This window comes from Salvelinus fontinalis, chromosome 17 (genome assembly GCF_029448725.1).
Source record: "Salvelinus fontinalis isolate EN_2023a chromosome 17, ASM2944872v1, whole genome shotgun sequence".
Lineage (NCBI taxonomy): Eukaryota > Metazoa > Chordata > Actinopteri > Salmoniformes > Salmonidae > Salvelinus > Salvelinus fontinalis.
In genome coordinates this window covers 43,412,931-43,435,107 of record NC_074681.1, presented here as the reverse complement: position 1 = coordinate 43,435,107, position 22,177 = coordinate 43,412,931, and the positions used below count along the sequence as shown (strand labels likewise).

Sequence of the window (22,177 nt, the reverse complement as noted above, 5' to 3'; positions counted from 1 at the left end):
ATACACAGCTGTACATTTCAATGAAACATGGCGAAGCCCCAAAATTTCCCTCTCCGGAAGCCTATGTTTCAGACATAAGGAAGTGGATGGTGGCAAATGTTTTACTTTTAAACTCAGACAAAACAGAGATGCTTGTTCTAGGTCCCAAGAAACAAAGCAATCTTCTGTTGAATCTGACAATTAATCTTGATGGTTGTAAAGTCGTCTCAAAAAAAACTGTGAAGGACCTCGACGTTACTCTGGACCCTGATCTCTCTTTTGACGAACATATCAAGATTGTTTCAAGGACAGCTTTTTTCCATCTACGTAACATTGCAAAAATCAGAAACATTTCGGTCGAAAAATTATGCATAAAAATAAATCCATGCTTTTGTCACTTCTAGGTTAGACTACTGCAATGCTCTACTTTCCGGCTACCCGGATAAAGCACTAAATAAACTTCAGTTACTGCTAAACACAGCTGCTAGAATGTTGACTAGAACCCAAAAAATGTATCATATTACTCATGTGCTAGCATCTCTACACTGGCTTCCTGTTAAGGCTAGTGCTGATTTCAAGGTTTTACTGCTAACCTACAAAGCATTACATGGGCTTGCTCCTATCTATCTTTCCGATTTGGTCCTGCCGTACATACCTACACGTACGCTGCGGTCACAAGACGCAGGCCTCCTAATTGTCCCTAGAATTTCTAAGCAAACAGCTAGAGGCAGAGCTTTCTCCTATAGAGCTCCATTTTTATTGAATGGTCTGCCTATCCATGTTAGAGACATAGACTCGGTCTCAACCTTTAAGTTTATTGAAGACTCATCTCTTCAGAAGGTCCTATGATTGAGTGTAGTCTGACCCAGGGGTGTGAAGGTGAACAGAAAGGCACTGGAGCGATGAACCACCCTTGCTGTCTCTGCCTGGCCGGTTCCGATCTCTCCACTGGGATTCTATGCCTCTAACCCTATTACAGGGGCTGAGTCACTTACTTACTGGTGCTCTTCCATGCTGTCCCTAGGAGGGGTGTGTCACTTGAGTGGGTCGAGTCTGACGTTATCTTGGCCCCCTCGGGTTCGTGCCGTGGGAGAGATCTTCGTGGGCTACCTCGACCTTGTCTCAGTGTAGTGGTGTGCGGGCTATGCTTTGGCAAAGTGGGTGGGGTTATATCCTGCCTGGTTGGCCCTGTCCGGCGGTATAGCCACAGTGTCGCCCGACCCCTCCTGTCTCAGCCTCCAGTAATTATGCTGCAGTAGTTTGTGTGTCCGGGGGCTAGGGTCAGTCTGTTATATCTGGAGTATTTCTTCTGTCTTATCCGGTGTCCTGTGTGATTTTTAAGTATGCTCCCTCTAATTCTCTCTCTTTCTCCCTCTCTCTCTCTTCTCTCGGAGGACCTGAGCCCTAGGACCATGTCTCAAGACTATCTGGCCTGATGACTCCTTGATGTCCCCAGTCCACCTGGCCGTGCTGCTGCTCCAGTTTCAACTGTTCTGCCTGAGGCTATGGAACCCTGACCTGTTCACCGGACGTGCTACCTTGCCCTAGACCTGCTGTTTTCGACTCTCTCTCTCTACCGCACCTGCTTTCTCTAACTCTGAATGATTGGCCAACTGACATTTACTCCTGAGGTGCTGACCTGTTGCACCCTCTACAACCACTGTGATTATTATTAGACCCTGCTGGTCATCTATGAATGTTTGAACATCTTGGCCATGTTCTGTTATAATCTCCACCCGGCCCAGCCAGAAGAGGACTGGCCACCCCTCAGAGCCTGGTTCCTCTCTAGGTTTCTTCCTAGATTCCTGCCTTTTTAGAGTTTTTCCTAGCCACCGTGCTTCTACATCTGCATTGCTTGCTGTTAGTGGCTTTAGGCTGGGTCTCTGTATAGCACTGACATCGGCTGACATAAAAAGGGATTTATGAATACATTTGATTGATTGATTGATTCTGAATTTAATTGAATTGCTCCATCGATCACTCCATACATCCATCTGAACCTGACATCCTAGAAGTCGTCAAAATTATGAGATTTATGATTTGTGTATGCCGTTTTCTGGGACTAATCATAACGATTTGAATGTGTTCATATTTGAGAAGTCATGGGGAGAGCAAATCCAGACTCACGGTGAAGAAGAAAAGTTAGTGGCCATGGAATTTGGCCGGATCGATGTAGATGGGTAGCCAGTCAATAGATTTAGTAACATCATATCCAATGATCCTGAAGTGGATGTCGGTTTGAATTGCTCAAAAATCTATTTACAACAATGTGATTGAGGACGACTTAATGGACCTATTTACAATCCAATGAGGAAACGACTCAAGCAAGCTCATCAGATCTAACGACACAATGTCTGGAAAAAGAAAAGGGGATAAGTGGGAGGAGGAGAAGACAAGTTGATAGACACTGAAAAAATGGACAGACACTGTGAATGAGTCATCAGGGCAGAGTCCCATGGGTGGGGAACAGGGACATCAAGTAAAATCCCAGCCTGCTTTCAAAATGAGGGTTGTGTTCACTCCCCACCCATGGTCTACTCCCCAACTAGCAACAATCCCTGAGTCTGACATGGTGCTTATTCAACCTTAAGAGTTAAGTTCTGTCGACAACACCTAAAAGGCATTACAATGTAGTTCAAATGCATTGTTAGACCGGTAAAAGCCTATGTCCTTCCCCCAATGTTAAGGGATTTGAAAAAAAAATGTCAATGTCAATGCAATCCAATCCATTAGGAGTTACTGAATGTGGAGGTGTTTCATACATCTGTTCAGTGCTCTTTCTTGAGGAAAATATGTAACATTGTGCAGTATAATATGCCCAAATCTACCCCGTGGACAAGACTATGATATATCCTACCCCGTGGACAAGACTATGATATATCCTAACCCGTGGACAAGACTATGATATATCCTACCCCGTGGACAAGACTATGATATATCCTAACCCGTGGACAAGACTATGATATATTCTACCCCATGGACAAGACTATGATATATCCTAACCCATGGACAAGACTATGATATATTCTACCCCATGGACAAGACTATGATATATCCTAACCCGTGGACAAGACTATGATATATCCTAACCCGTGGACAAGACTATGATATATTCTAACCCATGGACAAGACTATGATATATTCTACCCCATGGACAAGACTATGATATATTCTACCCCATGGACAAGACTATGATATATTCTACCCCATGGACAAGACTATGATATATTCTACCCCATGGACAAGACTATGATATATTCTACCCCATGGACAAGACTATGATATATTCTACCCCATGGACAAGACTATGATATATTCTACCCCATGGACAAGACTATGATATATTCTACCCCATGGACAAGACTATGATATATTCTACCCCATGGACAAGACTATGATATATTCTACCCCATGGACAAGACTTATATATTCTACCCCATGGACAAGACTATCATATTCTCTACCCCATGGACAAGACTATTATATATTCTACCCCATGGACAAGACTATGATATATTCTACCCCATGGACAAGACTATGATATATTCTACCCCATGGACAAGACTATTATATATTCTACCCCATGGTCAAGACTATTATATATTCTACCCCATGGACAAGACTATTATATATTCTACCCCATGGACAAGACTATTATATTCTACCCCATGGGCAAGACTATTATATTCTACCCCGTGGGCAAGACTATTATATTCTACCCCGTGGGCAAGACTATTATATTCTACCCCATGGGAAAGACTATTATATTCTACCCCATGGACAAGACTATTACATTCTACCCCATGGACAAGACTATTATATTCTACCCCATGGACAAGACTATTATATTCACCCTCATCCAACGCTTAACCTACCTTAGCCGACATATAAAAGTTGCAATCATGGTACATCAAAAAAAATGCCCATGTGGTAGTGTCAACCTCTCCCATTGTTCTAGTAGTGCAATGCTTCCTGTCTCCCTGGCTGGCTAGCAGTAGCAGGCCAGGTGAGTATTGTGCGCTAGCCCCTTTAAGTAGATTAATACCCTCGCTGCAGCCCTCCAGCACTGTAGCTCTGAAAAACACTCTCCTGTAACACAAGTGCACTACGGCTTCTGTCTATATTTAGCACACCACAAATCCCCACTCTTCAGAGGATGTAAGACGAGCTTTCTAGACTTCACGTTGGGACAGTTTAATGTGATTCCAAAAAAAGTGTACAAGGAAGGCACACAGGGATTGGGTATGTGTATTTCTTAGAAAATAAATTAGATAACTGTCAATACACAATTATATGTTCATAAAAGGTAACTTGGTGAGCAGAAAGGCTGCCTATCTGGCACAATAATTATACACTTCGTCAATTGTTACAGGGACATTGAAATTGGTCATTTTCCTTTATAGCAACCCACCTGGGACTCACACACGGAGATGTTGGAGGACAGGATCAGCAACAGTGTAACGCCCTTGGAGCTGTATAGGGGTTAAGTTCCTTGCTCAAGGGCACAACAGAAGGAGATGGCATCTAGGATACAGATGCCAGCAACCGTCTGGTAGGGCCCATTCCCTACCAGATTTGTCCCAGTCGGCACTGGGATTCGAACTGGCAAACCTCCCATTTCTTGCCCCCCTGTTAAACCTCTAGACTACCTGCTGTCCCTATTTAAAAAAGGGGAATTTCACCCTAGGGGACCGTGGTTGTTTCGATCAATGTTCGAGGGATTTCGAGGTCAGTGAGATGCGTTTCACACATAATTGTCCACGAAGAAGGCAGGACTTGGATTTGCGCCGAATATACACCATGATAGGGGTGAGAGATCTGAAAAAAAATGTAGTGCTGCTTTTTATCCTCCTCTATGTTATACCGATTGAACTATCCATTTTTGTGTGTAGATATGGATGTCCTTGTTTGATAGTGCCATTGGACATCTTTCAGCGATGTTCCTATCGACAGATTTATTGCTAAATATACAAGGTGACACATTTTTTCCACTCTCTGAAAGACTACAACTCATGTTGGGCAGTGCTTCCTGCTCTGGCCCCGTCTCTCCCCCAAGACAGAGGCGGACACAACACAAAACCCTCTTGGCAAAACTAAAGAACTGACCAGACACAATGGCTTCAAGTGATTCCTCTCACCAATACGAATTCAACCATGGAGCACTTTGTGATGTTCTATTAGCTACATGGTGACATTCAACTGTACATGTTTCAACCGGAATATAGGGAAGAGGATTCTAAACAAAAAGTTGGATTTAACTAGAAAATCTGCTACAGCCGATGCCAGCACCAAGAGGGCAGATGAAGAGGGCTAAGTAAGTCATTTTTCATGGAAGCCACCTAGCTAGCTAACTTTGGTTTATCTACTGAAACCCACATTGTGTATTGCTGGCTAAAACACACTGTGTGCAGTAGGGGGAAATCAAATTATTTTCTGTTTGCTAACTTGGGTAGGAAGCTACGTAGCTAGCTAGTCTAGCTAAAAAGCTACCAGTAGCCATATATGACAAACAGAGGTTTTACAAAAGGAAAGCTATTGCATCTTGATTGTAAAACCTCTTCTCTTTTAAGTCGTAGATATGGCTACTATGTACTAAATGTACTACACAGCAAGCTACTAACGGTACAACCAGCCACCTAAACCTAAAGGTTTACCAGCAAATATCTGTGGTGTTTCGTCTGTAGTGTGTAATGAGGAGCAACCAGACACTGCACTTCCCTCATTAATGAAATTGCTTATTCCAGTTACTAATAAGCATGTACCCATTAAGAAAATGACTGTAAAAACTGTTATATCCCCTTGGATTGATGAGGAATTTAAAAAATGGTATGGTTGAGAGGGATGAGGTAAAAGGTACGGCAAATAAGTCTGGCAGCCCAACTCATTGCCATACGTACTGCAAATTAAGAAATCATGTGACTAAGATAAATAAAAATAAACTATACTATGAAACAAAGATAAATGATATAAAGAAGCTTTGGAGCACCTTAAATGATATTTTGGGGGCAAAAAAACTATTCGGCTCAATCATTCATTGAATCAGATGCCTCATTTATCACAAAACCCACTGATATTGCCAACTAGTTTAATGACTTTTTCCATTGGCAAAATAAACAAACTTAGGGATGGACATGCCAGCAACAAACGCTGACACTACACATCCAAGTATATCTGACCAAATTATGGAAGACAACAATTGTACTTCTGAATTGTGTAAAGTCAGTGTGGAAGAGGTGAAAAAATCATCATTGTCTAAAGACAAGCCACCGGGGTCTGACAACCTGGATTTAAAATGACTGAAAATAATAGCAGACGATATTGCCACTCCTATTTGACCCATTTTCAATTTAAGACTACTAGAGAGCGTGTGCCCTCAGGTCTGGAGGGAAGCTAAAGTCATTCCGCTACCCAATAGTAAAGCCCCCTTTACTGGATCAAATAGCCGACCAAATCACTGTTATCAACACTTAAGAGACTTCAGGGAAAAAATTGTGTTTTACCCGATACGCTTTTTCACAGTAAACAAATTGACAACAGACTTTCAGCACGCATATAGGGAATGACACTCAACAAGCACGGAACAAATGACTGATGATTGGCTGAGAGCAATTGATCAAATTATTGTGGGGGCTGTCTTGTTAAACTTCAGTGCAGCTTTTGACATTATTGATCAGTCTGCTGCTGGAAAAATGTATGTGTTATGGCTTTACACCTCCTGCTATAATGTGGATCAAGAGTTACTTGTCTAATACAGAGGGTGTTCTTTGATGGAATCCTCTCAAACATATTCCAGGTAGAAGCAGGAATTCCCCAGGGTAGCTGTTTAGGCCCCTTGCTTTTTTCAATCTTTACTAACAATATGCCACTGGCTTTGAGTAAGGCCAGTGTGTCTATGTATGTGGATGACTCAACATGTCAGCTACTACATCAACTGAAATGACTGCAATACTTAAAGAGTTGCAGTTAATTTCGGAATGGGTAGCAAGGAATAAGTTAGTCCTAAATATTTCCAAAATTAAAAGCATTGTGTTTTTTGGGGGACAATTTATTCACTAAACTCTAAACATCAACTACATCTCGTAATGAATAATATGGAAATTGAGCAAGTTGAGATGACTAAACTGCTTGGAGTTACCCTGGATTGTAAACTGTCATGGTCAAAACATATTGATACTAGAGGTCGACCGATTAATCGGAATGGCCGATTAATTAGAGCCGATTTCAAATTTGTCATAACAATCGGTAATCAACATTTTTGGACACCGATCATGGCCGATTACATTGCACTCCACGAGGAGACTGCGTGGCAGGCTGACTACCTGTTATGCGAGTGCAGCAAGGAGCCACGGTAAGGTGCTAGCTAGCATTAAACGTATCTTATAAAAAACAATCAATCTTAACATAATCACTAGTTAACTACACATGGTTGATGATATTACAAGTTTATCTAGCTTGTCCTGCGTTGCATATAATCGATGCGTTGGCTGTTAATTTATCATTGAATCACTTCGCCAAACGGGTGTTTTAACAAGCGCATTCGCGAAAAAAGCATTGTCGTTGCACCAATGTGTACCTAACTATAAACATCAACGCCTTTCTTAAAATCAATACACAAGCATATATTTTTAAACCTGCATATTTTGTTAACCTGTTAAGGCTGGGGGCGCTGTTGTCACTATTTATGGTAATTGTGTAATTTTTGAAACGGCTTCCTACAAAATTCTTGATCGTACAATATGCATATTATTATTATTATTGGATAGAAAACAGTCTATAGTTTCTATAGGAGTTGAAAATTTGTCTCTAAGTGGAACAGAACCCATTCTACAGCAATTTCCCTGACATGGAGTCAGATTTCAGAAATGTTGGCCCCTGATCTGGAGTCAGTTAAAAGGCCACTGTTATTGCTATGAGTATACGGACACTGCTTACGTCTTCCCCTGGATGCCTTTACGTGATGACGATTTGAATGGGGTCGATTGCGCAATCACAGGCACTATAAATTAAAAAACCCTGTAGCTAGGAACTCTTTTCTTGCTGCGTCATGCGCCTGGAGGACATCGACCCGCACTTGTTCCAAGCATTAGTGGAGGGAGTAATATTACTCTGGTCATGTTTCTACTCGTTATAGGAGTTAAAAACATCATAAGGTAGTTAATTTAAAGCGTTTTATAGCAATTTATATCCGTTTAGTGCGATTTTGGGACATTTATTTCTGAAACGCTGTGAATTGCTGGGCACGCTTCCAGTTCATCCCGAACGCAGTTGGCATTTCCACATGGCAAGAGGACAGCTTTCCACCAAAAGACGATTAGACCCAAGAAAGGATCCTTTGCCCAAGATACTGATGGAAGAACAGCTCAAAGTAGGAAATTTTTATTATGATAAATCGTGTCGAAAAATGTTAGTGGCTTAGGACGCCATGTTTTTTGACGTAGCTTCGCTTGGCGCAAACTGTATTGAAAAGTAAGGATAATTTAAAAAATGTAATTCCGCGATTGTATTAAGAATTAAATTGTCTATCAATCGCTGTCCACCCTATATTTTTTTGTCACGTTTATGAGTATTTATGTATAAGAGTAGATCACTGTCTAATATGGCGCACGGACATTTTCTCACCAGCTGGGCTACTTTTGTCATTGTGTAACCATGATTTTGGTGGCTAAATATGCACATTTTCGAACAAACTGTATATGTATGTTGTAATGTGATGTTACAGGGGTGTCATCTGAAGAATTCTGAGAAGGTTAGTGAAAAAAATAATATATTTTGGCGATGTTTACGTTATCGCTCTCTTTGGCTAGAATCAATGCTGGGCTGCTATGTGCTATGTGCTATGCTAATATAACGATTTATTGTGTTTTCGCTGTAAGACACTTAGAAAATCTGAAATATTGTCTGTATTCACAGGATCTGTGTCTTTCGATTAGTGTATGCTGTGTATTTTTACGAAATGTTTGATGATTAGTAATTAGGTAAACACGTTGCTCATTGTAATTATTCTAGTCCATTTGTGACGGTGGGTGCAATTGTAAACTAGCCATCTACCTGAAATATGCACATTTTTCTAACAAAACCTATCCTATACCATAAATATGTTATCAGATGAGTTTTTTTCTTGGTTAGGGGCTATCAATATCTTAGTTTAGCCGAATTGGTGATAGCTACTGTTGTTGGTGGACAAAGTAAAGATGGTGGATTATGCTAATGTGTTTTTAGGTAATAGATTTACATCTTTACATATTGTGTCTTCCCTGTAAAACATTTTAAAAATCGGACATGTTGGCTGGATTCACAAGATCTGTGTCTTTCATTAGCTGTATTGGACTTTAATGTGTGAAAGTTAAATATTAAAAAAATATTTTTTTTTTGAATTTCGCAGCTCTGCCTTTTCAGTGGAATGTGGGGGGGATGCCGCTAGCGGCACGCTCCTCCTAGACAGGTTAATATTGCCTGCTGGGCCTCCCGGGTGGCGCAGTGGTCTAGGGCACTGCATCGCAGTGCTAACTGCGCCACCAGAGTCTCTGGGTTCGCGCCCAGGCTCTGTCGCAGCCGGCCGCGATAGGGAGGTCCGTGGGGCGACGCACAATTGGCATAGCGTCGTCCGGGTTAGGGAGGGTTTGGCCGGTAGGGATATCCTCGTCTCATCGCGCTCCAGCAACTCCTGTGGCGGGCCGGGTGCAGTGAGCGCTAACCAAGGGGGCCAGGTACACGGTGTTTCCTCCGACACATTGGTGCGGCTGGCTTCCGGGTTGGAGGCGTGCTGTGTTAAGAAGCAGTGCGGCTTGGTTGGGTTGTGCTTCGGAGGACGCATGGCTTTCGACCTTCGTCTCTCCCGAGCCCGTATGGGAGTTGTAGCGATGAGACAAGATAGTAATTACTAGCGATTGGATACCACGAAAATTGGGGAGAAAATGGGATAAAATTTAAATAAAAAATTAAATTAAATAAAAAATATAAATATTGCCTGCTAACAAGCATTTCTTTTAACTAGGGAAATTGTGTCACTTCTCTTGCGTTCTGTGCAACAGAGTCGGGATAAGCAGCGGTTTGGACCTCCTGGCTCGTTGCGAACTGTGTGAAGACTATTTCTTCCTAACAAAGACAGCCAACTTTGCCAAAGGGGGATGATTTAACAAAAGCGCATTTGTGAAAAAAAAGCACAATCGTTGCACGAATGTACCTAACCATAAACATCAATGCCTTTCTTAAAATCAATACACAGAAGTATATTTTTTTAAACCTGCATATTTAGTTAAAAGAAATTCAGGTTAGCAGGCAATATTAAACTAGGGAAATTGTATTACTTCTATTGCGTTCATTGCACGCAGAGTTAGGGTATATGCAACAGTTTGGGCCACCTGGCTCGTTGCGAACTGATTTGCCAGAATTTTACGTAATTATGACATAACATTGAAGGTTGTGCAATATAACAGCAATATTTAGACTTATGGATGCCACCCGTTACTTAACTGCCACCTTAACTGTGTATAGTATGTCTTCACTGACATGTTCAACCTGTCCCTGACGGAGTCTGTAATCCCAACATGTTTGAAGCAGACCACCATAGTCCCTGTGCCCAAGAACCCTAAGATAACCTGCCTAAATGACTACCGACCCATAGCACTCACATCTGTAGCCATGAAGTGCTTTGAAAGGCTGGTCATGGCTCACATCCACACCATTATCCCAAAAACCCTAGACCCACTCCAATTTGCATACCGCACCAACAGATCCACAGATGATGCAATCTCTATTGCACTCCACACTGCCCTTTCCCACCTGGACAAAAGGAACACCTATGTGAGAATGCTATTCATTGACTACAGCTCAGCATTCAACACCATAGTGCCCTCAAAGCTCATCAATAAGCTAAGGACCCTGGGACTAAACACCTCCATCTGCATTTGGATCCTGGACTTCCTGATGGGCCGCCCCCAGGTGGTAAGTGTTGGTAACAAAACATCCGCCACACTGATCCTCAACACGGGGGCCCTTCAGGGGTGCGTGATCAGTCCCCTCCTGTACTCCCTGTTCACTCATGACTGCGTGGCCAGCCACGTCTCAAACACCATCATTACGTTTGCAGATGACACAACAGTGGTAGGCCTGATCACCGACAACGATGAGACAGCCTATAGGGAGGAGGTCAGAGACCTGACCGTGTGGGAGATGATCGTGGACTACAGGAAAAGGAGAAACGAACACGCCCCCATTCTCATCGACGGGGCAGCAGTGGAGTAGGTTGAAAACTTCCTTGGCGTCCACATGACCAACAAACTAACATGGTCCAAGCACACCAAGGCAGTCATGAAGAGTGTACGACAAAACCTATTCCCCCTCAGGAGACAGAAAAGATTTGGCATGGGTCCTCAGATCCTCAAAAGGTTTTACAGCTGCACCATCGAGAGCATCCTGACTGGTTGCATCACTGCCTGGTATGGCAACTGCTCGGCCCAGACCGCAAGGCACTACAGAGGGTAGTGCGTACGGCCCAGTACATCACCGGGGCCAAGCTTCCTTCCATCCAAGACCTCTATACCAGGCGGTGTCAGAGGAAGGCCCTAAAATGTGTCAAAGACTCCAGCCACCCTAGTCATAGACTGTTCTCTCTGCTACAGCACGGCAAGCGGTACCAGAGCGCCAAGTCTAGGTCCAAGAGGCTTCTAAACAGCTTCTACCCCCAAGCCATAAGTCTCCTGAACAATTAATCAAATGACAACCTGGACTATTTGCATTGCACCCACCCCCCCCCCCCCCCACCCTCTGCTACTACTCTGTTATTATCTATGCATATTCACCTTAATAACTCTACCTACATGTACATATTACCTCGACACCGGTGCCCCCGCACATTGACTCTGTACCAGTAAATAGCCCCGCTATTGTTATTTACTGCTGTTCTTTAATCATTTGTTAATCTTATCTCTTACTTTCTTCTTGTTAGGTATTTTCTTAAAACTGCATTGTTGGTTAAGGGCTTGTAAGTAAGCATTTCACTGTAAGGTTTAAGAGATGTGAAGTGTGACAAGAAAAGAGCTGTGCAGTCACTGCAGTGCAATGAACCCAGTGTGCCAACATCAAAAGACCATCATGCACCTCTTCTCTGCCCCAGGTGATTCATCTGTTTTGCCTTGCATTTCCCCAAGAGAATATGAACACATTAGGAAACCAGAGAGCTGTCAACTGGAAGCCTAAACAGAGGCATTAAAATGATTCAAAGTGAAATAAATGGCCTATAATAGGCAGACAACTGCGTCATAGCAACCTGTGAGCTCCTCTGTCTTCCTTTACGTTCCAATGCATTCGCCACAGTTTACCAAATTAGCTGATGTAGATCTCATTGCAAGCCTGTTTTTTGGGGAGGATTTTATTGGACAAAGGCATGGGTTACAGAGCATGGTGAGCATTGGTGGACAGGAAAAGATGCAACACTCGCTCACCATATTCTTTGTTGTATTAAGCAAGTGATTCTGAAGAAGGCTATGAAGCCCGAAAAATCTCTCTTTTAAACTTGCTTAATAAAACTACACATTTTTAAAAAATGGCGAGCGAGCATTGCGCCTTTTCCTGTCCATTGAGGTTTACATATTTTTAGGTTGCACCTCTACTCACCTTGGTTGAGCACCCTCTACTTATTTCCATGGTGAACATTGGTCACAGTTCGCCCAACCAGGGCTAACGTGTTAAAACTCCAGTAGCATCATTGTAGCCTCTAATATATCATAATTTAAATAATTTGCATTGTGCCGTTTCACATCACTGGTTCCCTTTACTACACAGAATGCTTACACACACATTCCCCAGTAAAAACATGTAGGCTACTCTATTCTATGTCCTTCCTAACTTCCCTATTGGCTTCTCCCGTTCTGTCTATCCCTTTTCCGAGGACAAATCATTTTCGGAGTGGCTGCGTGGCCAAATTGTCTGGACACCTCTTCCCGATCAACTGAACCTTCTGTGCATGTGTGGGGATTCTCTCCTTAACAAACAAGCCCATTGTCAGACTCTGGTCTACACGCGCATATCGTTCGGTTCACCAGACTTAGAACAAGCTACTCTGGCGTTGCAATCAAATTGTGCTGTGAAGCATGATTATTGAGAAGCAGAATAATATGTGTATGTTATTTGCGGTTGAAACGCAGAACAGGCTACTCTGGCAAATTTCAATCGTGTGCAGTCTATCAAATCGCGGGATGTTGCATGATCATTGAAAAGCGAAATAAGTTATTTTGCCCCAATGCAATGTGTAGACTGCGTCATGATTATGTTTGTGCTACTGCAATATCCTTAGGTTGTATCCTACATCCTAAATTAGCCCAAAATAAAAAATAAAATAAAAAATGTTCATTTTCAGAGTTTTTATGTAAGCCGTTTAGAAATTACACATGCACAGCCTCAGCAACATGGCCCAGTTCACCGATTAGGGGGAGTTTTCACTGGGTGAAAAGTGATTGCATCCATTTTGTAACTGGGCTACCTCCCAGGCACGAGTACCCCTGTAACAGTAACGCTTCCGTCCCTCTCCTTGCCCCAACCTGGGCTTGAACCAAGGACCCTCTGAACACATCAACAACTTCCTACAAGAAGCGCCGTTACCTATCGCTCTGCAAATACCGCCACAACTACAATGTTTCAGAGCGACTGACGTCACTTATACTTAACAGTGCTAACTATCTAGCCATTTCCCATTAGTTACACCCCGTTCAAAGCTGATGTCAAGCACGTGGAGTATTATTTTTTATTTAACTAAGCAGGTCAGTTAGGAACAAATTCTTATTTACAATGACGGCCAAGGAACGACAGCTCGGGGATTCGATCTAGCAACCTTTCGGTTACTGGCGCAATGCTCTAACAACTAGGCTACCTGCCGCCCCAAAAGTAGAGTAATGAGAATTTCAGAGTTTTTGCATGACTAAGGGTTTGCGCTTAATAAAGTCCCCATATGTGCTTTATCTGCCTTCACAACGAAAACTAGTTTGAAAATTCAAACATTTATTTTATGGAAAATATATGTTCCTTAACGATGCAACATGCTGCATTATTGATAATATGACCGGTGCAGATTACTGTTCGATTAGAGAAGGGCTCCATCACAGGTTTTGCCCAGTCATGTCACGGGCCATAACCCGGTACACCCCAGTTTAGTCTAATCGAACTCCCTCATTTTTACTGAGAGGAGGCGTGGCCAGTTTGCTCTGCCATCCAAAGCTGGTTACAAGTAGTGTAGCGAGCAGTGTGGGAATGACATTCCTAAATTCTTACAAAAACAGACAAGGTGGAATTGTAGGCCTACATTATCGATGTATACAATGTAGCCTAGGAAACAGCACTGGCGACTAGGCTGGGTTAAGTGTACCCTATCAGTATTTGGCATTGCAATATCACACAGCTTTGCTGCACATGTGAACTGCCATGGCCATAAACAGCCTAACTATTCTAAAAAACGTTAAAAACTTGTGGGGGGGGGGGGGGGGGGGGTAAAACTAATAGGGCCGCCAGTGTTGGAACCCTGCTCTACGTGCATATCAAAGTTCCAGAGTGGGAACCCTGATCTACGGGCATATCAAAGTTCCAGAATGGGAGCCCTGCTCTACGTGCATATCAAAGTTCCAGAGTGGGAACCCTGCTCTACGGGCATATCAAAGTTTCAGAGTGGGAACCCTGCTCTACGGGCATATCAAAGTTCCAGAGTGGGAACCCTGCTCTACAGGCATATCAAAGTTCCAGTGTGGGAGCCCTGCTCTACGGGCATATCAAAGTTCCTGTGTGGGAACCCTGCTCTACGTGCATATCAAAGTTCCAGTGTGGGAACCCTGCTCTACGGGCATATCAAAGTTCCAGTGTGGGAACCCTGCTCTACGTGCATATCAAAGTTCCAGAGTGGGAACCCTGCTCTACGGGCATATCAAAGTTCCAGTGTGGGAACCCTGCTCTACGGGCATATCAAAGTTCCAGAGTGGGAACCCTGCTCTACAGGCATATCAAAGTTCCAGAATGGGAACCCTGCTCTACGGGCATATCAAAGTTCCAGTGTGGGAACCCTGCTAGTTTTAAAGATATTTCCCATTTTATTCAGAGACATTGGAACAGTAGGCAATATAACCAATCACAGCCCACCTTTTACTTGTATCATTGCACATACTGAAAATCACTAGCAGAGGGCAAACATTTTTTATAAATGTTCACATTAATTCTGTTGGTAATGCAAATTGGATAATAAGTCTAAAAGTAGCAGAAATCCCACTCTAGACCTTTGATATGCCCATACAGTGTATTATGTTCAACAATATAAAGCACAGGTGTCAAACTCATTCCACGGAGGGCCGAGTGTCTGCGGGTTTTCGCTCCACCCTTGTACTTGATTGATGAATTAACATCACTAATTAGTTAGGAACTCCCCACACCTGGTTGTCTAGGGCTTTATTGAAAGGAAAGACCAAAAACCTGCAGACACAAGGCCCTCCGTGGAATGAGTTTGACACCCCTGATATAAAGAAAAAGTTGCCACAAATTGTGTTTTCAATATTCATCTTTATATTTGTTATATATTCATAAATTAATGTCATATATATATTTTTATTGATATCAAAATACTACTAATATTACAGAGCAAAAAGTAAAGCTTCATATGACACCAAGTGTTGCTTTGTAGCACCTACAGATGAAACATTATGGAGTCTTAAAGGGATAGTACACCCAAATTACAAAATTACATGTTGTGTTCCTTACCCTGTAAGCAGTCTATGGACAAGGCATGACAGCAACCCATTCTATGGTTTAGTTTCCCTGACACTGCTCCCAGATGCTAACATTTTAGCATGTGGCACAAATACTATTCAAGTCATGGGACCAATATTAGCATGTGGAAACAGTGCCAGGGAAACTAAACCATAGCATGGACTGCTTACAGGGTAAGGAAACCAAAATGTCACTTTGTAATTTGGGTTAACTATTTTAGATTTTAGGTCATTTAGCAGACACTCTTATCCAGAGCGACTCACAGGAGCAATTAGAGATAAGTGCCTTGCTCAAGGGCACATCGGCAGATTTTTCACCTAGTCGGGTTGGGGATTCAAACCAGCAACCTTTCGGTTTCTGGCCAGCCCTCTTAACTACCTGCCGCCTATAAAAGGAGGTCAGGTATGGCCAAAATGCAATAAATATGGCAACTTTGATCAATTATTTCTCACTTATGCTTTAAGATACAGATGTCAAATGTATGTCAACAGTCTTCCTCCACGTTTTATTTAATTTCGTGAAAATCCCCCCAATCATGGTCTTTTTCTGTCCTGGTTTCGTATGGAATCATCCTTGGGACCGATCATCCTTGGGACCATACCATCCTTGGGACCGATATAAATTAAATATTAAAACAGACCTACCAGAACAATGGACTTAACTGACCATTTATTCTTCCGCATGCCAACCACTCATCCCTGCGGAAAATGCGTGGCCCCTATTGCACAACGTGAACGCATTGTAGCCCAGCATAGCCTGCCCTACAGGTATAGCAGAATGACTGCTGTGTTGAAGCAGTTCGAGAGTTGGGGACGATTTCATTCAATTTCAAGAGCCGAGCATGTACTAATGTGTAAGTGCAATTGCATGACATTCACGTAACTCATAGTTGAGTTTATATGTGTGTTCACTGTGCTCATCTCATTGCCAATTAAGCTTTTTCTGGACGGCCTTACCTCCTCCAGAACATTGACGGTGTTCTTACAGCTCTGCAACCGGGTGGTGAAACTGGAAGTCGTGGGGGAATTGTAGTCCTCGGTGGTCTCCGAGAGGAACTCGGATACCGAGATCTGATCTGGCATCCTTTACCACGAATTAGAGATTGAAATAGGAATTGTAGGCTACGGAATCAACCTTTGTTTAATAACACACGATGAGAGATTAAAAAAAATAAATAAAAAAAAACGTATCCGTTGGATATGGTTAAATGTCCTGCCCTATACGTCCTCTCCACACTATTTCCAACCTTTCCCTCTATCCAAGATTTAATTACACCCTCTCAGCTGTAAAAACCCGATTCAGTTGTGTCCCCGAATCCTCCAAAACAAATGGTATGAACGGGCGACAGATGTCCTCATTGCCAAATGTGGTGATAGGATTTTTCAAGAACAAGATTTTGGACACCGAGAGACAATTCAGTTAATGCAATTATTGTGGAGGCTCTGGCAGCCGCTTATCTTTCCCCCTTGGTTTTTTCTCTCGCCCTAACGGACGGTATCTGCTGTCTGTCATTAGCGCACGCACGCCATGTCCCTCCCCGCGTTAGTGACGAAAAGAAACAAGGAGAGCTTTGCGCATGTCTCGGCCCTGTGGGGAGAAACAGAAGTGGGAGGTAAATCATTGACATAATGATTTGGGCGTGTAGAATACATTTGTATTGGGTGTGTAACTGATGAACTGTGAACATGAAATAATACTCTGTAGTTGTAAACACATATACTCAAACGTGTAACTGATGAGTTGTGAACATGAAAAAAACGAATTTGTTGAAATTACGCAATTATTGCCACACATGTCAATTTCACGCCCTAAGACTTTTAGCTGTACTTTTGCGCCCTACAATGACAGAAATATTGGTAGATGTGCAAATAGCCATGTGCAAGTAAGGCGAGAGAGAGCATGAGCTCTGGGAGGTGGGACCTGTTTCTTCTTCTATGATGTTTAATGACTGTGGCATCAAATAAATGTCTCATTACTGCCACCAAATAGACTGGAGTATAACTCCCTTATACTTTGCTTTAAAAAAAAGTCCACAAATACTCTACAATACACTCATTTAAAACCCACCTACCTACTCCACTAAATCTATTTAGTCGTACCTCAGGCCAACAGCCAGAAAGGATGGGACACCACCACTCAACACACCCTTCTGACATCAAACCGAGTACACCCAGATACTTCTCTGCAGCTGCCATCACAACCTACATTTTCTGCGACTTACTTTCCATCATCGCAGTACGCTTAATAACCATTGCTATAAACGCCAAACATCCAATCTTACTGAAGCATATATCACTTGTTGGCCTGTCCCTCTGTACAGATAGAGATCTCCTACTCACACCACTCCTCTCAGGATCCCTAACTCCCATCTTCCTCTACTATCTTCACTGCCTCAGCATACGGACAGCTTCTGCACTACTCCAACCCTGGGAACCGTAACCTGCCTCTCTCACCAGATATTTCTGACCCCCAGCCACATGGGAACCCTACAATTAACAAATACCACTACTTTCCCCAATTTCCCCAATCCTTTGTCTCATGCCCTTCTGCACATTTCTCACACCTAGGAACCTCCCTCCTACACATTGCTGCCACATGCCCATAAGCTTGACACCTGTAACAACGTAATGCATTCGGTACAAAAGCTTGTACGGGATTACTGATATGCTAACATCACTGTCGGGCAAAGACTCAACCTCAAAACTCAAAAGAACAGACAATGACTTCTGTTTCACCACTCACGCCACCCTTTCTGCGTCACATCAAACGATGAGCATCACAAATACCGGCGAATCTTCCACTTCAGTTGGTCCATTTTCACATTTTCCTCTACCCCATTAATCACTCCTTTCAATGGTGCCCTTTTCTTGAAAGAAAAACAATTCACATCTGTGGGAGCGCCTGCTCCCACTGAACAACAGAAACAAACAATTATCGCAAAACCACTTCGGGTTACCTTCAAATCAAAATCAAATGTATTTATATAGCCCTTCTTACATCAGCTGATATCTCAAAGTGCTGTACAGAAACCCAGCCTAAAACCCCAAACAGCAAGCAATGTAGGTGTAGAAGCACGGTGGCTAGGAAAAACTCTCTAGAAAGGCCAAAACCTAGGAAGAAACCTAGAGAGGAACCAGGCTATGAGGGGTGGCCAGCCCTCTTCTGGCTGTGCCGGGTGGAGATTATAACAGAACATGGCCAAGATGTTCAAATGTTCATAAATGACCAGCATGGTCAAAGAATAATAATCACAGTAGTTATCGAGGGTGCAACAGGTCAGCACCTCAGGAGTAAATGTCAGTTGACTTTTCATAGCCGATCATTGAGAGTATCACTACCGCTCCTGCTGTCTCTAGAGAGTTGAAAACAGCATGTCTGGGACAGGTAGCACGTCCGGTGAACAGGTCAGGATTCCATAGCCGCAGGCAGAACAGTTGAAACTGGAACAGCAGCACGGCCAGGTGGACTGGGGACAGCAAGGAGTCATCATGCCAGGTAGTCCTGAGGCATGGTCCTAGGGCTCAGGTCCTCCGAGAGAGAAAGAAAGAGAGAATTAGAGAGAGCATACTTAAATTCACACAGGACACCGGATAAGACAGAAGAAATACTCCAGATATAACAGACTGACCCTAGCCCCCCAACGCATAAATTACTGCAGCATAAATACTGGAGGCTGAGACAGCAGGGGTCAGGAGACACTGTGGCCCCGTCCTACGATACCCTCAGACAGGGCCAAACAGGCAGGATATAACCCCACCCACTTTGTCAAAGCACAGCCCCCACACCACTAGAGGGATATCTTCAACCACCAACTTACCATCCTGAGACAAGGCCGAGTATAGCCCACAAAGATCTCCGCCACGGCACAACCCAAAGTGGGTCGCCAACCCAGACAGGAAGACCACGTCAGTGACTCAACCCACTCAGGTGACGCACCCCTCCTAGGGACGGCATGGAAGAGCACCAGTAAGCCAGTGACTCAGCCCCTGTAATAGGGTTAGAGGCAAAGAATCCCAGTGGAGACAGGGGAACCTGCCAGGCAGAGACAGCAAGGGTGGTTCGTTGCTCCAGTGCCTTTCCGTTCACCTTCACACTCCTGTGCCAGACTACACTCAATCATATGACCCACTGAAGAGATGAGTCTTCAATAAAGACTTAAAGATTGAGACCAAGTCTGCGTCTCTCACATGGATTGGCAGACCATTCCATAAAAATGGAGCTCTATAGGAGAAAGCCCTGCCTCCAGCTGTTTGCTTAAAAATTCTAGGGACAATTAGGAGGCCTGTCTCTTGTGTAGGTATGTATGGCAGGACCAAATCGGAAAGATAGGTAGGGGCAAGCCCATGTAATGCTTTGTAGGTTAGCAGTAAAACCTTGAAATCAGGCCTTGCCTTAACAGAAAGCCAGTGTAGAGAGGCTAGCACTGGAGTAATATGATTAATCTTTTTGGTTCTAGTAAAGATTCTAGCAGCTGTATTTAGCAGTAACTGAAGTTTATTTAGTGCTTTATCCGGGTAGCTGGGAAGTAGAGCATTGTAGTAGTCTAACCTAGAAGTGACAAAAGCATGGATTAATTTTTCTGCATCATTTTTGGACAGAAAATGTTTGCAATGTTACGTAGATGGAAAAAATCTGTAGTTGAAACAGTCTTGATATGTTCGTCAAAAGAGACATCAGGGTCCAGAGTGGGTCCATTTCAAAAAATGTAGAGAGGAATGGGAGATATAGGCCGATAGTTTTTTATATTTTCTGGGTCAAGGTCAAGGTTTGGCTTTTTCAAGAGAGGCTTTATTACTGCCACTTTTAGTGAGTTTGGTACACATCCGGCGGATAGAGAGACATTTATTATGTTCAGCATAGGAGGGCCAAGCACAGGAAGCAGCTCTTTCAGTAGTTTAGTTGGAATAGGGTCCAGTATGCAGCTTGAAGGTTTAGAGGCCATGATTATTTTCATCAATGTGTGAAGAGAGATAGTACTAAAACATTTGAGTGTCTCCCTTGATCCTTGGTCCTGGCAGAGTTGTGGAGACTCAGGACAACTGAGCTTTGGAGGAATACGCAGATTTAAAGAGGAGTCCGTAATTTGCTTTCTAATGATCATGACCTTTTCCTCAAAGAAGTTCATGAATTTATCACTGCTGAAGTGAAAGCCATCCTCTCTTGGAGAATGCACATTTTTAGTTAGCTTTGCGACAGTATCAAAAATACATTTTGGATTGTTCTTATTTTCCTCAATTAAGTTGGAGAAATAGGATGGCTTTCTAGCAGTGGCTAACTGACTACTAGCTAGTAGCTAGTTAGCTGGCTAGCCTCTGAACGGGGTTACGGTTCTAAAGTATAAAAAATAGCAGATCCATACCACATTGGGTGAGGCGGGTTGCAGGAGAGTATGTTCCGTCCGTAGATGGAAAAATATGATAGAAAATCTATACGAAAAATATACGAAGAAAGAAACTGTGTATACAAGGGATGGGACAAGACAATCAAAACATCCCACTGCTATGCCATCTTGGATCCTTTTTGGCTGCATTCTGTACTGACCTTTGATTAATGTAAAACCCTATCTCAACCATTTACTTTTTGTCTGTGCCCACTCTCCAGGACATCAGTTCTGTATGTGAATCCATGATAACAATGAAGAAGAAATCTGATTATCTCGAGGGACAATGAAGGTGGAACAACATTGTTGTGGACAGAAGTGCTGAATCTCCACGAGACCTGGACGGAGTCTGAGGACAAAGTAAGGGAAATGATGTCGGCGAAACTGAAGATGGACCACAGGCAGATTGAGGTGGAGGTGACAGTGACAGTCCCAGGTGACAGTCCCAGGCCGATAGTGGTCAAGTTCCTGAGGTTCAAGGACAAGGTAGCTGTTCTGGAAAGAGCCAAGAACTTGAGAGGAACGTATATCTTCCTCAACGAGGACTATCCTGAAGTTGTGCGCCAAGAGGAAAGAACTGATCCCAGCCATGAAAGCTGCCAGAGCGCATGGGGACATTGCTTACATCCGCTATGGCAGGCTCATTCTCCACCCCCTCCCCCAAAAAGCCTGGAAGGGATGAGAGAGCCAGGCCTATGGGTTTGTAGTTCAATTAATTTCCATCCCTGGTTACTTTACCGTACATGTGTATTTGACCAGACCTGAGAATTGATTCTTGTCTGAATAAGTATCACAGCAAGGGCTCTAGTTTGTACTGTATATCCATTGTTCATTTTGTCACAAGAGATAATCTGACATCTGTTTTCTTCTCTCTCTCCTCACATCTGATGTTTGTGGGTGCCTAGATCGACAAGACCTTAAAGAGCAGGTTCTGAAGCTCTGTTTAAAACAGATGAAGGCGTATAAAAGTTGGCTTAATAATTGTGTTATGTTTTAGGTTATGACTTCACACAGAGGTTAGTAAAAGTATCTCAGGGAATTCAAAGTACGGTACACCTCGTCTACGAATGTCAAATA

At 43.1% G+C, this 22,177-nt stretch overlaps 1 protein-coding gene across 2 annotated transcripts in view; it reads right to left on the bottom strand.

Annotated features, from left to right (window-relative positions):
* asap1a (ArfGAP with SH3 domain, ankyrin repeat and PH domain 1a) overlaps positions 1–17,268 on the bottom strand; it is a 175,273-nt gene extending 158,005 nt beyond the window's left edge. The window contains exon 1 of one of the 2 annotated variants that reach the window (XM_055867562.1): positions 16,677–17,268. In XM_055867562.1, the coding sequence (XP_055723537.1) occupies positions 16,677–16,802 (126 nt within the window). In that variant the 5' untranslated portion in view covers positions 16,803–17,268. Of the gene's footprint in view, positions 1–12,594; positions 13,156–16,676 lie in introns of those variants that run through there. The other variant, XM_055867563.1, reaches the window with a different exon arrangement.
* Positions 17,269–22,177: the final 4,909 nt, after the last annotated feature.